Source organism: Chelonoidis abingdonii, chromosome 7 (genome assembly GCF_003597395.2).
Source record: "Chelonoidis abingdonii isolate Lonesome George chromosome 7, CheloAbing_2.0, whole genome shotgun sequence".
Classification (NCBI taxonomy): domain Eukaryota; kingdom Metazoa; phylum Chordata; order Testudines; family Testudinidae; genus Chelonoidis; species Chelonoidis abingdonii.
In genome coordinates, this window is record NC_133775.1 from 66,833,307 (window position 1) to 66,847,589 (window position 14,283).

General features: G+C 44.3%; 1 protein-coding gene across 1 annotated transcript in view; it reads right to left on the bottom strand.

The window, feature by feature from the left end:
• The window catches only part of NOTCH2 (notch receptor 2), a 142,912-nt gene that overhangs the window by 77,378 nt on the left and 51,251 nt on the right, over positions 1-14,283 (bottom strand). The window contains exons 6-8 of the mRNA XM_032778319.2: positions 7,429-7,662; positions 5,820-5,975; positions 1,778-1,966 (exon numbers count right to left, since the gene is read on the bottom strand). Coding sequence (XP_032634210.1) covers positions 1,778-1,966; positions 5,820-5,975; positions 7,429-7,662 — 579 coding nt within the window. The remainder of the gene's footprint in view (positions 1-1,777; positions 1,967-5,819; positions 5,976-7,428; positions 7,663-14,283) is intronic.

Genomic DNA, 14,283 nt, shown 5'->3' on the forward strand with positions numbered 1-14,283 from the left:
TTTAGTCACCGTGTGAATGTACTGGATTGCCGATGGGACAGAGGCGAAGTACCCGGCGCTACTACAGACGCATTCATTTGCTTTTGCATGATAGCAGAGTCAGTTACCAGTCGTTCTGTAGCCAATCTGCTGCCGGTGTATGGTAAGATTGGTGCAATGAGATGCTCTCTTGTCCTCTGTACTGTTCTGCTTGCTATCATGGGTGCCCTGGCTGAGATCGGTTGCGTGGGCACAAAGCAAGAACTGGGAATGACTCCCCGAGTCAATCCCTCTTGTATGGTTTTCTCAACACTAGAGTCAGTCCTGCCTTAAACATTTGGGCAGATGTGTACTATGAGACCAGATGTATCAAGAGCACAGCTGCTCCGTGTCAAGATCTGCAGAAATTGCCATGAGCAAAGGGCTACATGCCATTCAGGTTGGGTGACCCTTTTTTCAACAACCACCCTCGTTTGTTTCCTCCTCTCCAACTGCTGCCTGCGCTTACCAGTTGCTCCCGTTTCCCCTGATTGTACTTTTTCTGTTTTTCTTCTATCCTTTTGGTGTTCACCCATTTGCGTCATGAGTTTAAGAATGAAGGAAATAAGAACTCACTGATATCTTTTAGTAACATAAATGAGGGGAGGGCAAGCCTCGGGGCTATGACAGTCCAGTTCAGGAATACGTTTGGGGAGAGGGGCCCCAGCATTCCCACTGCTATTAGATAGTCAGGCAGCCTACGTCTATCATTTTCCTGTTAAAATGATGAATGGGAGTGGGTCTGATTGAAGCTCAGCCCTTAGTTTACTTATGATGAAGCTTGTTACCAGCCGTTCTCTGTCCCTCCTACATAGGGAGCTGGACAGAGATCATTCCTCATTTTTACCATGCGCGCCCCCAGCACCGCGCCCGTCGTGACCTCAGGGCAGCTCGGGACGGTATTTCAGCATGTTATCAACATTGGGCCTCATCATGGGTTGATAATGGACTGTTAACCAGTCTTACTGCGCCTACTCTGATTCTACGTCGGGAGGTCGAGAGGGAGAGGAGCGACTGTGCTTCCTGCCTGTAATAGCGTCTACAGCAGCATCAGCGATATGGGTGACCATGGAAAGAAGTAACACCCCAACCCCCAATTTCATGAGCATTCATGGCACACTATACCATTTCCATACCCTGCCCTGGACCCACAACTGCTTAGCAGGCCCCAGTCTTGAGAGTTGTTTAGCTGGTGCTGTGTGCTTTCCTCTCCAGTGCTGCTGGGTTGGTAACAGCTCCTGGAGTCCATGCTGGAAGCCTGTCTTCATTTCAGACAGATCATAGGCAGCTTTCTCGGGCCAAAAAGTTTGGCTACCCCTGGGCTATAGAATAGCTTCCCTATCTACTGGGAACTGCATCACTTGCCACAATGAAAACCTAGACTTGACAAAGCCCTGGAAATTATCCAAAACCAAAAGTTAAGATACAAAGAAGGTTAAGCAGTAACCAGTTTGTGTGCTTGTATTTAATTTAACAAGTGGGTCTTGCTCACTAACACATTACAGACTAGTTTTTCTTCCTTCTTCACACCACCCCTATTGCCTTCTTTCTCCTCCCCTCACACATCAGTAAGTCTTCACAACCCATCTGCCCATAGCAAATGATCTCCAGAGACCTCATTCAGCACAGCTCTTGGGCACTCCCATCAGTCTCTGGCACAGTGACTCTGGCACAGTGGACAATCCTCCCCTTCCTCACACTTTCTGAGCCTTTTATCTTTGCTAGAAGCCACATCCCAGCTTGGAAAGTGTCCCCTTACCTGGCATGCAGAGACATGTGAACCCTCCAATTTTATCCAGGCAAGTGGCATCATTCTGACATGGTTCAGAAACACATTCATTAATGTCCATTTCACAGCGAGGCCCTGTGTACCCCTTCAGACATTCACAGTGGAAGGAGCCTTCTGTATTCACACATTTCCCAGCATGCTCACATGGGTTGCTGTTTGCTGCAAGAGACACACATTTATATATCATATATATATCTCCTTTTCTGGTCATGATAGTCTCAGCACCATATCCAGTCAGACCCTTCTCGTGCCACTCCCTCCTGACAAAGAGCGGAGGGCAGAAAGGACTCTTCTTTCTACTGTGAGGTGCCTGCTGTCTTTTCTGTGCCTGAGGAAAGATTCAACGGCCACCTGCTTGCAGACAGAAAGAGAAATTTCCAAGCCTTATCAATGGATCAAGAAGAGCATTCTGGCCTGTACCACTGCTCCTCTCCTCACTCCTATGGAGCTGAAGATGGCATTGACAGAGGCACCCAACCAGAGATCAGGGCACTCAAGCTTCTTTGAAGGCCTCATATCCAAATTACCTATTCAACTTGCCCACCCACTTCAGGGCTGAGGCCTTCAGGATGCTCCTGAGCCCAAGTGACAGCCGAGCATTTGCTACCAATCTCAGCCAGATTAGCCTGTAGGGCCTTCTCCTAGAGGAGCTGCATGCAGCATTCTTGTCTAAGATGGGGTAGAGAAATAAAATTCATTCAAGGAGTGGCCCTCTCCACAAGACACCAGCACCATATATGCTGGTTAGTGACTGGCTTCAAGTGGTACAATGGGCAATGGGCACACACAAAAATCTCAGTGTCAAGTTGAAAATGTGTTAGACAAGCCCCAAAAGATTAGTTTTACAAAACTGCAACTTCTAAACCCAAATGGTAAGAAGTCTGGGAATGTAATTAAAGGATCTAGCTGTTTCCTTGTTGTTTGATATGACATCATCAACTTCTACCACATGAAAGACAGAAACAGCTGCCATATAAACTCTGAGGCATTATTCTCAAAACAGATTTGACACACAGATGGTCCAAAACAACCAAAACAGGGAAAAACAGGATCGCGTAATGGAAAGGTTATATCTGTTTGATAAGGAAACAGATACAATGACAGGTGCAACAGCTACAACCTGAACTGGATGGAGAATCAGATGTCTGAGATTTTAAAAAAAGTACCAGTAGCAACGAGAAAAGCGGTTTTTGAGAAAGCACTAAGTGGTCTAAGCACCCCAAACATCAACATAACTGATAAGCCCAAGTGACCAAGAGCCACCAGGAGCAAGTGGGCCTTTGCCAGGGTCATTCTTCCGAACGCTGGGAACTGCAATGGAAAAGCTGCTTCTGTTATCTAGTGGCTGACTTCACTGGCATGTAGACCCAACATTGGGGTCCATTTTGGAAAGACCAAACACCACACATCTTGGTCCCATGCTGGGTGACTGAGCCAATCAGCAATCCATTTTACTTCTCCTGCCAGGTACATGAACTTAATCCCAGGGAGCAGTTGCTTCTGGGGCAGAGGTAACTGGATCACTGCTTTTCCTTATTTCTCCCAGCAGCAAAATGAGAATGTTATCACAAACAGTCCACTGGCATCTGAAGTGCCAGGAATGAACTGGAGAGGCACCAACCACACTATAAAGATTGCAGATTAGGCTATATTGGGAGAAGCTGTGATTGCCAGTAAGAACATAAAAACGGCCACACTGGGTCAGACCAAAGGTCCATCTACCTCAGTACAGTATTTTGTCTTCCAACAGTGGCCAATGCCAGGTGCCCCACAGGGAATGAACAAAACAGGTAATCACCAAATGATCCATCCTGTCACCCATTCCCAGTTTCCGGCAAACTGAGGCTAGGGGCACCATCCATGTCCATCCTGGCTATTAGCCACTGATGGATCAATCCTCCATGAATTTATCTAGTTCTTTCTTGAACCCTGTTATAGTCTTGGCCTTCACAACATCCTCTGGCAAGGAATTCCACAGGTTGACTGGTTTGTGTGAAAAAATACTTCCTTCTGTTTGTTTTAAACTTGCTGCTTATTAATTTCATTTGGTGACCTCTAGTTCTTGTATTATGTGGAGGAGTAAATAACACTTACTTATTTACTTTCTCCACACCAGTCACGATTTTTTAGACCTCTATCATATCCCCCCTTAGTCTCTTTTCTAAGCTGAAAAGTCCCTGTCTTTTTAATCTCTCCCCATATTGCAGTTGTTGCATACCCCTAATAATTTTTGTTGCCCTTTTCTGAACTTTTTCCAATTCCAATATTTCTTTTTTGAGATGGGGCAACCACACCTGCACGCTGTATTCAAGATGTGGGCGTACCACGGATTTATACAGAGGCAATATGATACTGTCTTATTATCTATTCCTTTCTTAATGATTCCCAACATTCTGTTCACTTTTTTGACTGCCGCTGCACACTGAGAGGATGTTTTCAGAGAAATATCCACAATGACTCCAAGATCTCTTTCCTGAGTGGTAACAGCTAACTTAGTCCCCATCATTTTATATGTATAGTTGGGATTATGTTTTCCAGTGTGCATTACTTTGTATTTATCAACACTGAATTTCATCTGCCATTTTGTTGCTCACTCTCCCAGTTTTGAGAGATCCTTTTGTAGTTCTTCGCAGTCTGCCTGGGATAGGGGGTGAGGGATAGCTCAGTGATTTGAGCATTGGCCTACTAAACCTAGGGTTGTGAGTTCAATCCTTGAGGGGGCCATTTAGGGATTTGGGGATTGGTCCTGCTTTGAGCAGGGGGTTGGACTAGATGATCTCCCGAGTCCCTTCCAACTCTAATAATCTATGATTCTATGACTTAACTGTCTTGAACAATTTTGTATCATCTGCAAATTTTGCCACCTCACTATTTAGTCCTTTTTCTAGATCATTTAGGAACATGTTGAATAGGACTGGGCCCACTACACGCCACTGGCTGGCTTGCAACGTTCAGGGAGAAGGAGGGAGGGAGGAGGAACAAGGACTTGGCGCGCAGGCTCCCCATTCCCTCCCCTGCCTCCTACCCGTGGCAATCAGCTGGTTTGCAGCATTTGGGAGACAGGGGAGGGAGAGGGAGCCTGCGCGCCAAGTCCTCGTTCCTCCCTCCCGAACACTGCAAGCCAGCTGATTGCTGTGGGCAGGAAGCAGGGGGAGGAGGGAGAAGGCGTTGATTCACGGGGTCTGCCAGCGGGCAGGAGGGCTTAGGGCAGCTGATGGGGGGTTGCCACCTATGGACAAAGCAGGCAGCCAAACAAGGTTATAGCGAAGCATTGCACAACTTTAAATGGAGCATGTTCTGTAATTGAGCAGGAACGTAAGATCGAAACAATGTTAAGCAAGAGGACGTTAAGTGGGGAGTTATTGTAACATAATTAGCCCATGGAACTCATTTCCACAAGACGTAATTGAGGCCATAAGCTTATCAGGTTTAATAAGGATTAGCAATATTATATGGATGACATGAATATCCAGAGTTATAGCAGTAAGTATGAAGAGTTATGGAAGTAATGCAAGCTCTCTTGCTTCAACCTGTAAGTATTGGGGATTAATTAGAAACTTCCATGGGGGCAAGTATCCCATAACTGACTACGCAGGGCTTCTTGCACCTTTCCCTAAAGGAGCCAATACTACTCACTTTCAGAGACCGGCTTCTGACTAGATGGATCTCAAAGACTGGTACCTCTGAGTTCTGATCCTCAGTGACCGACTTCATCACTTGGACAGTCACTGAATCTCTATTTCAGCTTCCCTTAGAGAAGTGGTCATTCTAGCCTACCTTTCAGAGTTGGGGAGAGGTTATAGTGTTTGTAAAGTGCTCTGAGGATCAGAAGTACAACACAAGTCTTAAATTGTTGATGGAACAATGCAAGACTGTATCCTGGGCCTTTGTATCCTCACATAGGTCACGTACTTCCACAAGCTGTTCCTATTCCTCCCTCCATCAGTTTCTCAAGTAGAACATTCACACACCTACCTATTAGCAAATGCACAAGTAGCAGATGAGAACTTACCCATAGCACACTCATCCACATCATCAGTACAGTCTGCTCCTTTATAGCCTTGAGGACAGGTGCAGATATAGTGTCCATTCAGAGGGTTGGTATCACACAGAGCTCCCATCAGGCATGGGTTACTAACACATGCATCATCCAAGTGGCACAGGAGACCTACAGAAGCAAAAGAGGTCACACTAAGCAGTTCATTGGGAAGAATAAAATCTGCTCATCGGGTTGCACAACTCATTTAGCATTCTCCACACGGATTTTTTTAATCTAGACCCCATTTCTCATGCCAAGAGGCGACTGGAACCATGACAGAAGAAGATGTCACCTGCAGACATTTGCCACTGGAATCTGACCATGTACTATACAGCATAATACAACGGTATGTCATACTGCTGTAATTTCAAAGTGTTTGTCAGTATTCCACGTATGCTATAAATGGTTTAGTGTTTAAAGCATCAGCTGGGAGCAGCTCTTCCTAGCTAGTTTTTCTCTCCCCTTCACCAGCTAGCATGGTGCATTTTCTGCTGAACACAAAATGCAGCTCCCTTCCTTAGTCCTCAACATGGTCAGGAGCTATTGCATAGCCTCCAGGCTGCCAGTGCAGCTCCCTTGGTGTGTCAATGCTCTTAGCTTCTTATCTACACTTGCAGGGGATTCCCCACCAGGCCAGATAAGGCAGCTTTAAAGCAACATTCCTCTGGTATACAGCCACATCCTAGTTCCCCACTTTAGTCATACGGGTGTGTTATCCCAAAGGCACAGGAGCTTCAAAATCCAGTCCCCCATCTCCTGGGCTCTGGTTTTATATGCAAGCTGTATTCCAGGACTTGCACAAGGCCTCACCCAATCACACCTTCTCAGGGTAGCATAGCCCTCACAGAGTCTGCAAGTAATTCTTCCTCCTTTGAATAAGGGATCACAACGGTCTTTCCCCTCAGTGTATGCAGGGTGGCCAGCTTGTCCTGCCCTTGGTCACAGAGGAGTCTTACCACCCGCAGGGTGACATCAGAGAGCATTTGGGCCCCATTTGCCTACCCTGAGGTCCAAACTGCCCCAGTTTCTCTTTCTCCAAGCCACTTCCTTCACACTGCCCAAATGGTACCAGGGGATCTGGGTGTGGGCCAGGATCTATCTCTGTGTCATGTGCACTCATAGAGACAGTTAGGGTTGTCCCGTTAGCCTTCATTTATGCTTTTAAGCATTTCTATTGGAAGCCTCCAAGTTAAACAATTTTAATCTTACTGTTCACAATTTATCCTGTGACAGGCCAGATGCTGGCTGGTCATTGCACAGGTAAGGATGGTGCAGAAGGTATAAGAAACCTTCCTTTTCACTTTTGCTCCTGCATGCATGGTTAGAAACTTTCCCAAGAGAGGGTCCTCTTCCACACAAGTGGTGGATGGCCACAAAGAGGAGGGCACATTGCATCCTCTCACCGGATGGGGGAGTTGTTCCTGTGGTGTGAGCTCCCTGAGCCAGAAATGAGTAACATTTTTAAAAAAGTTTTTTAAAAGGCACATTTTAGTTTACTTTAGAAATGGGATCCTACTCCTCTAGCTGTCCGCCGGCAGCACAGAGCAGCAATCCCAGAGCTATGTGCATTTCTTATCCTTACCTGTCTTTCCTTCTGGACAGATACATGTAAATGAGGCCACACGATCAATGCAAGTAGACCCGACAGCACAGGCAGTATTGAAACAGTCATCAATGTTCTTACTGCAGTCCTCCCCGCTCCAGCCATTGACACACACACAGCTGTGGCCTCCATTGTGGTTGGTGCAGGTCCCTCCATTCTGACAGGCGTTGGGCTGGAGCTGACATTCATCTACATCCTCAGTACAAAACTGACCTAGCAAGTCAAGAGGGACTAGTTTAACAGAATTCCAGGGAAGCCTTGCACAAGATGCCATTCCACTAACTGAGGGAGAGTCAGAAATCCTGAATACGGGACAGTTTGTGGAATAGAAAATGACTATCTTGGGAGTACTTCTAAGAAAAACATAATTGATTAAATACACCCAGGTACCTACTAGTGCTTTAATCTGCAAATGGAGGTGACCCATGCATTGCCAAGTGAAGACAGAAATACTTGCAACAAATAAGCCCCTTGGGCTAACCAACGGCTAATACAGTAGTCTCCAAACTTTTTTGATCGTGCACCCCTATCAGTAAAAAAATTTGAGCACTCCCTAAGCTGCTTGCACCCCACTTTGGAGACCACTGGGCTAACAGAGAACTTCATCAGCTTACCAGTGCCCTATCTGAATAGTCAGTATCCCAATCCAGTCCTTAGCAGGCATAGCTATTAACACAACTGACTACCATGTTCACAGCTTCAGTAGAAAGGCTCCTGGGCATTTAGTTATTGTGACAATGAATTTTCCCTCAGCCCTAGAAGGACAGGTACACTCCAGGGGGGAGACACTGCCTTGGAAGAACATATACATGGGGATATGAGCAAGGAATAGTTTTGCAGATACCTATCCTTGGAATATCTGCATCATGTCTCTGGACATACCCAGTATAAACTAGATGTTGCTAAAGGCCTGAGCAAAGCTGCACATGACTAACTTACTCAAGCAAGCTTCAATCCAGCTAACATGAGTACCAGTAGTAGGGGCGACAGCAGTGTGGGCTTCGCTGCAGGCTAGCAAGCCAAGTACATACCCAAGTCTGTGCTGGGCCTATATTACCTTCTCCGAACCCTGTGCTGCATGTCTTTACTGCTATTGTTATTTGAGCAGGCTGGATTCAAAATAGCTCAAGTAGGCTAACCTGTGCAGAACTTTTCCTGTATAAACATACCCTCAGTCTAAAGTGGATGCTCCTGGAATTAAAGATGCTGTGTTTCTCTTGCCTTCTGAGTGTTAACTTATATCCAGTCAAAGATCAACTGATTATTTTCTCCTCTAAATCCACTGAATTTGCAAAGAAAAGTCTCAAGAAAATGGTATCAGCTTTAGCTTTGAAATTTTTTTCTACACCTTGCAGGCTGCAGTGAAAACACCAAAAGTACAGATGGACTTTTTTGTATGATAGGCCTAGCATCAATCCAGGTGTATAATGCTTGTCGTGACACCATGTAGTAACAATACAGTAGGAATGAAGGTATTGACTGTGGTCCTGGAGTAGGTTAAACTGATTTTTAAAGATCTATATCTAATGTATATACATATTTTTCCCCTCATGGGGACACTACATGGCAGAGTTAAGGTTGTTTGGGTGATTTAACTGTGCATTTCCAGACTAACATATCTAGTTTAACTTTGAGGAGACAGCTCAAACTAATCAAATTAATCACTGTTGCCAACTCTTGGGATTTTATCTTATCTTGCAATATTTAGTGTTTCTTAAAGCCCCAACTCCTGGACTTCTGTGACTATATAAGAATTTCAGTTCTCATTTTAAAAGTTTCCAGCCCTCCTAGTTAAGGAGGAAAGGCTTGAAATTGTGCCCCAAGCATACCCTAGAGGTTCAAAAACCAGAAGGTAAATCATAACCCAACACTTATTTTTAAAAACCTTATAGACTTATAGACTTTAAGGTCAGAAGGGACCATTATGATCACCTAGTCTGACCTTCTGCGCAATGCAGGCCACAGAATCTCACCCACCCACTCCTGTAACAAACCCCTAACCTATGTCTGAGTTATTGAAGTCCTCAGATTGTGGTTTGAAGACCTCAAGCTGCAGAAAATTTAAATGCTTGGTTTTGGCACTATTGGATTAGTGGTCATTTTGCTAGTTATTCTTCATGACTGGAAGCTACTCCCTCAGAAGTTGGCATGTCTTCAGAGAAACTCAAGGACTACCTTCTTTCAAAGTTGCAATCATCATCTATTGTTCTTAATGGGACTGAGGCCAGGGGTTGCCGTTAGAAAAGATGCTCAATGCCTCCCATTGTTCTCAATGGAAATATAACTCCATGTCCTCAGGGACGATCCTGGCTCCCTGAGATACCAGCAGGGGGAAGAGGACCACTGTGAGCAGGTGTTGATGGATGGAAGCTGTGTCTAAGGAAACCTGTGGCTTTGGTCCCAGTGAATCCTATTCTTGGGAGTTTCTCTAAAGATTCATCTTCAGCCTCTGCTGACAAGACCTTAGTTAACAATAATGGAGAAAGTGACATTAACCCTAAATCTCTTTAAAAATGTTGTTTTTTTTTTAAATCTATCCCTTGCACAAGATAAACTCAAATTTTACCTCTGATAATTCCATAGACAGACTAAGCCTGAGCAGAGATTGTGAGGCTCTGAAAAAAAGGAACATGTCTAAAATACTTAGTCAATGGAGCTTCTCCAGATGTACCTGTAACACAATTGGAATCTGGACCAATGCAACCTGTAAGAGACATGTGTTGTATATTTGCAGTTACGCACACTATGAAATGGTCGATCTCCTGCAGTGAAGACCAGACCTTATTTTAGTCCTGAAGACATTTAATGGGAAAGAAGCTCTTAAGAACTTCCCGGGCTCACCAGACTCCCTTTGGAGTTGATCTGTAACCAAGTATAACAAAGCCTATTTTCCTTAGAAGCATGGTCACCAAAGCACTAAGCTCGGATCTAACTGGTATTGGGTGCCCCTCAAATAGATAGACTAGACCGGGGTCGGCAAACTTTCGGAACAGACTTGGTGTGCCAAGTCTTCATTTGTTCTCTCTAATTTAAGGTTTCACGTGCCAGTAATACATTTTAACGTTTTCAGAAGGTCTCTCTCTATAAGTCTATAATATACAACTAAACTATTGGGGTATGTAAAGTAAATAAGGTTTTCAAAATATTTAAGAAGCTTCACTTAAAATTAAATTAAAATGCAGAGCCCCCTGGACCAGTGGCCAGGACCCAGGCAGTGTGAGTGCCACTGAAAATCAGCTTGCGTGCCGCCTTTGGCGTGCGTGCCAGAGGTTACCTACCCCTGGACTAGACAGACCTGTGCAAAGCCTCATCCAACACCACAGAGAGGAAGACTGCTTTAGAGGGAATATTAGAGGACCTGATCCCACAGATCCTGAGGAAGAGTAGTGGTGGCTCAGTGCAGAACATGGTTCCAGGTCATATGACATCATCTACACACTCAGAGTGTCTCATGAGGGCTTTGCCAAATGGATCAGATAGAAAGTCCAATGCAGGAGATAGGTCCCATCAGCCCAGCTCTGGAGGCCCTATTCTCTAGGGATGATCTGGGGAATTACAAATCAGTAAATCTCACCTCTGTACCTAGTGAATTGGTTGAATGGATCCTTTAAACTAGAACAAAAACATCTGAAAGACACAACAGGGCTTAACCACCATGTTTTAGGGAATGGAAAGTTGTCTTTTTCCAATTAGACTTGCATGCATAAGAAAGCAGGGAACAAATGAGAACCAGGTGATATATCTTATATTTTCAAAAAGCCTTTCACAAGGTCTCTCACAAGAGGCTGTTAAAGAAACTAAGTAGTCATGGGATGAGAGGCAAAGTCCTGTCATGGCTCAAACACTGGCAAAGACAAAAAAAATAGTAAAAATAAGTGGTCAGTTTTCATCACGATAAAAGGTTAACAGCACAATGTCTCAAGGATCTCCATTAGGTCCAGTGTTTAATGCAGTTTGGTAATGATCTGGAAAGGTGGGCAGAGCAGTGAGATAACAAACTTTGCATATGAAAAAGTTATTTATGTTAGAGAAACCTAACCAAGTTAGGTGAATAGACAACAAAATGGCAAGTGAAATTCAATGCTGATAAATGCAAGGTAATGTACATTGGAGGGGAAAGTCAATGAAGACCTCTGCTCAATGGGCAAATGCAGATGAAAAAGCTAACAAGGTAGTATAATACAGAAAATATTATGCTATTATATAAGTCAATGATATAGCCTCATCTGGAACACTATGTACAGTACTGGCCTTTCCATCTCAAAAAGGGTATTGAAATAGAGAGGTTTCAGACACTGATAACAAGACCGATTGGATCACGGAAAATTTCTGTGGCAATAGTTTGAAGAAATGGATTGATTACCACTGAAAGCGGATAAAGAAGGGACATGATAAAATCATCTAACATAATGGATGGTTTAGCGAAGGTAGATCAAGACATTCTGTTCTCCCTGCCTCATAACACAAGAACAAGGGGACATTCAATGAAATTGATAAGTGGGAAATTCAAAATGTGTAAAAGAAAATACTCCATCACATGCATAATTAAACTCTGGAATTTATTGCCACAGAATGTCACTGAAGTCATTAATTTTGAAATCTTGCTAAGAGGGATGGCTAAGAATACCCAGAGTTATCACAGTTAATGCTAATAAAGCAATGAAGGGAGACGACGTCCTATCCTCCAAGATTTAATGCAATCTCCGTTAGGGACAGAGAGCTTCACGGTGGTGCAGATTACCCCACATCTGCCTACTCTGGGGCTTTTTGCCTCTTCCTCGGAAGCACCCAGTGTCTGCCACCATCAGAGAATAAATAATGGAGCTGATGGACCACGGGACCATTCCAACATGGCAATTCCTGTGTTTCAATGTCAAGAGTGTTTTCTCTGACCCTCCTAGGGCTCAGGATCAGATCTCATGGATCCAATACTTTGGATGAATGCTAATTCTGAGCCCCTAGAACTCATTTCAATAATTCTCCACAAGGCACTATGCCCACAACTACCCCTCTCAGCCTGGACAGAGGCTTAGTGGGCACAGTATTCACATATGGGGAGGCTTTCAGGAAGAGGTCTCCTTAATTCATGCACCACCACAACACCTTGCTGGACCCATGTCTTTTGGTCCATCTGGTGTCTTTCTGAAGAATTTGTAGGCATCACAGGCACAACCACTGGCAGCAGAATCGGTCTTCCCCAAGGCATAAAACGCACCTTTTAAGTCTATCTGAAACAGAGAAGTTACCCGGGTGATTAGGAATGGCTCCTAAATGAAAGGGTTTTTGATGATCTGCCATCTTGGGCAAAGCTGGTGGCAACCCAAGATAGCAAAAACTACCAGTATGTATCTATTATCAAACATAAAACCTGAATCTGAATTAAAAGTAGATTAGACATAAAACTACAATCATTTTAAGATAACATGATGGAAAACGAGGATAATTTCATGACCACTCCAGGAGGCAGGCAGTGGAACTGAGGTACTGTTAGAAGGGATTTTAAGCCTTCTGACTTAAAATGTTGGGCTTTAGTGAATCGTACTTGCCCCTAACCGCCAACTATTGCCCGAAAACAGTTCCATGATCTAATGGTTGCACGTGCAGCTCCTACTAGGGGGCTCTGTGGAGGCATTATTATAAATGAGAAAAATGAATGATGTGGAAAGTCACTGGTGGAATGGAATGATTGAGTGCTCTGACAGGGTGCTGGCTGGTGAAGTGCTTTGGGATGGGATGGTGATGGAGAAGTGGTGGAAAGAAGATACATCACCACATTAAACCACTCTTCATCTCGTCCATCCCCTCTCTCTTCACCTCCTCTAGAAAACACAGTAAACTTGGGAAAGACCTAGTAAGTGAAGAGATCTGTAAGACAAAATATAAAAGTCACAAAAATGCTCCATGTTCTCAAGCTAATACAGCAATGTATTTTCAGTAATTACCTAAAGACATTAATCACCTCACTATAAGGTCTGGTCTTCACTTGAAGGGGTATGCTGAACCAGCAACCTGCCCCCAGTGGAGAGACAGCTTATACCAGTTCCCCAAACAGACTATATTATATAAACAAAACAACATTTTTGCTGGTATAACAACATCCAAGTAGGGCTTCTGCATAGCTACATCAGAGGGGAGGGAGAATGGGGATTCACTGGTCAACACAACTATGCCAGCCAAACTTATAAGTGTAGACCAGGTCTTAGTAGGAGAAAGTAACCAAAGACGATGTCAGCAGGAGTTAGAACAATTGTCCTATCTGTTCGTCTCATCTCCCCCACGAATCCATACTCAATATCAGGCATCTTGGAGACAAGTTTATGCAAAAGTCTTTGAGTACCACTGTACAAGTCCCTAAAGACACTGTTTGGCACATTCAAAGAGTATTTCCAAAGCTGGAAGATCACTACGAACATGAGGGAACAAGAGGAACAGGTGTTCTGGATTGGCAAATGTTCATTCTACCAGAGATCACTTAACATATTAAAGTTGCACTATTTCTTAGTGGCCATCTGCTAATCCAGACTCATTATTGAGAATTAGCAAGCAGCGCAGAATGCTATTGAAGATCTGGTCGATATTTCATAATTTATACTCAATGCAATCCTAGCTAAAGCAGCTGTTTAAATTCCTTTGAACATGAACCCTCACACTGTGGATGAAGCTGAGTGTGGATGGCAGACTCTAGGATGAATTGTGGTCAAGTACGTCGGATTCTTTTCTGGGGTCTTCAAGGATTTGCATCCCTGAGCTGCAGCTCTGCCACCTTTGCAGGGTGAAGTGTGCCCTCCCCCCACAGTGGCTAGCTCTGCCAATTTATGCAGGGGGTAAAAGGGA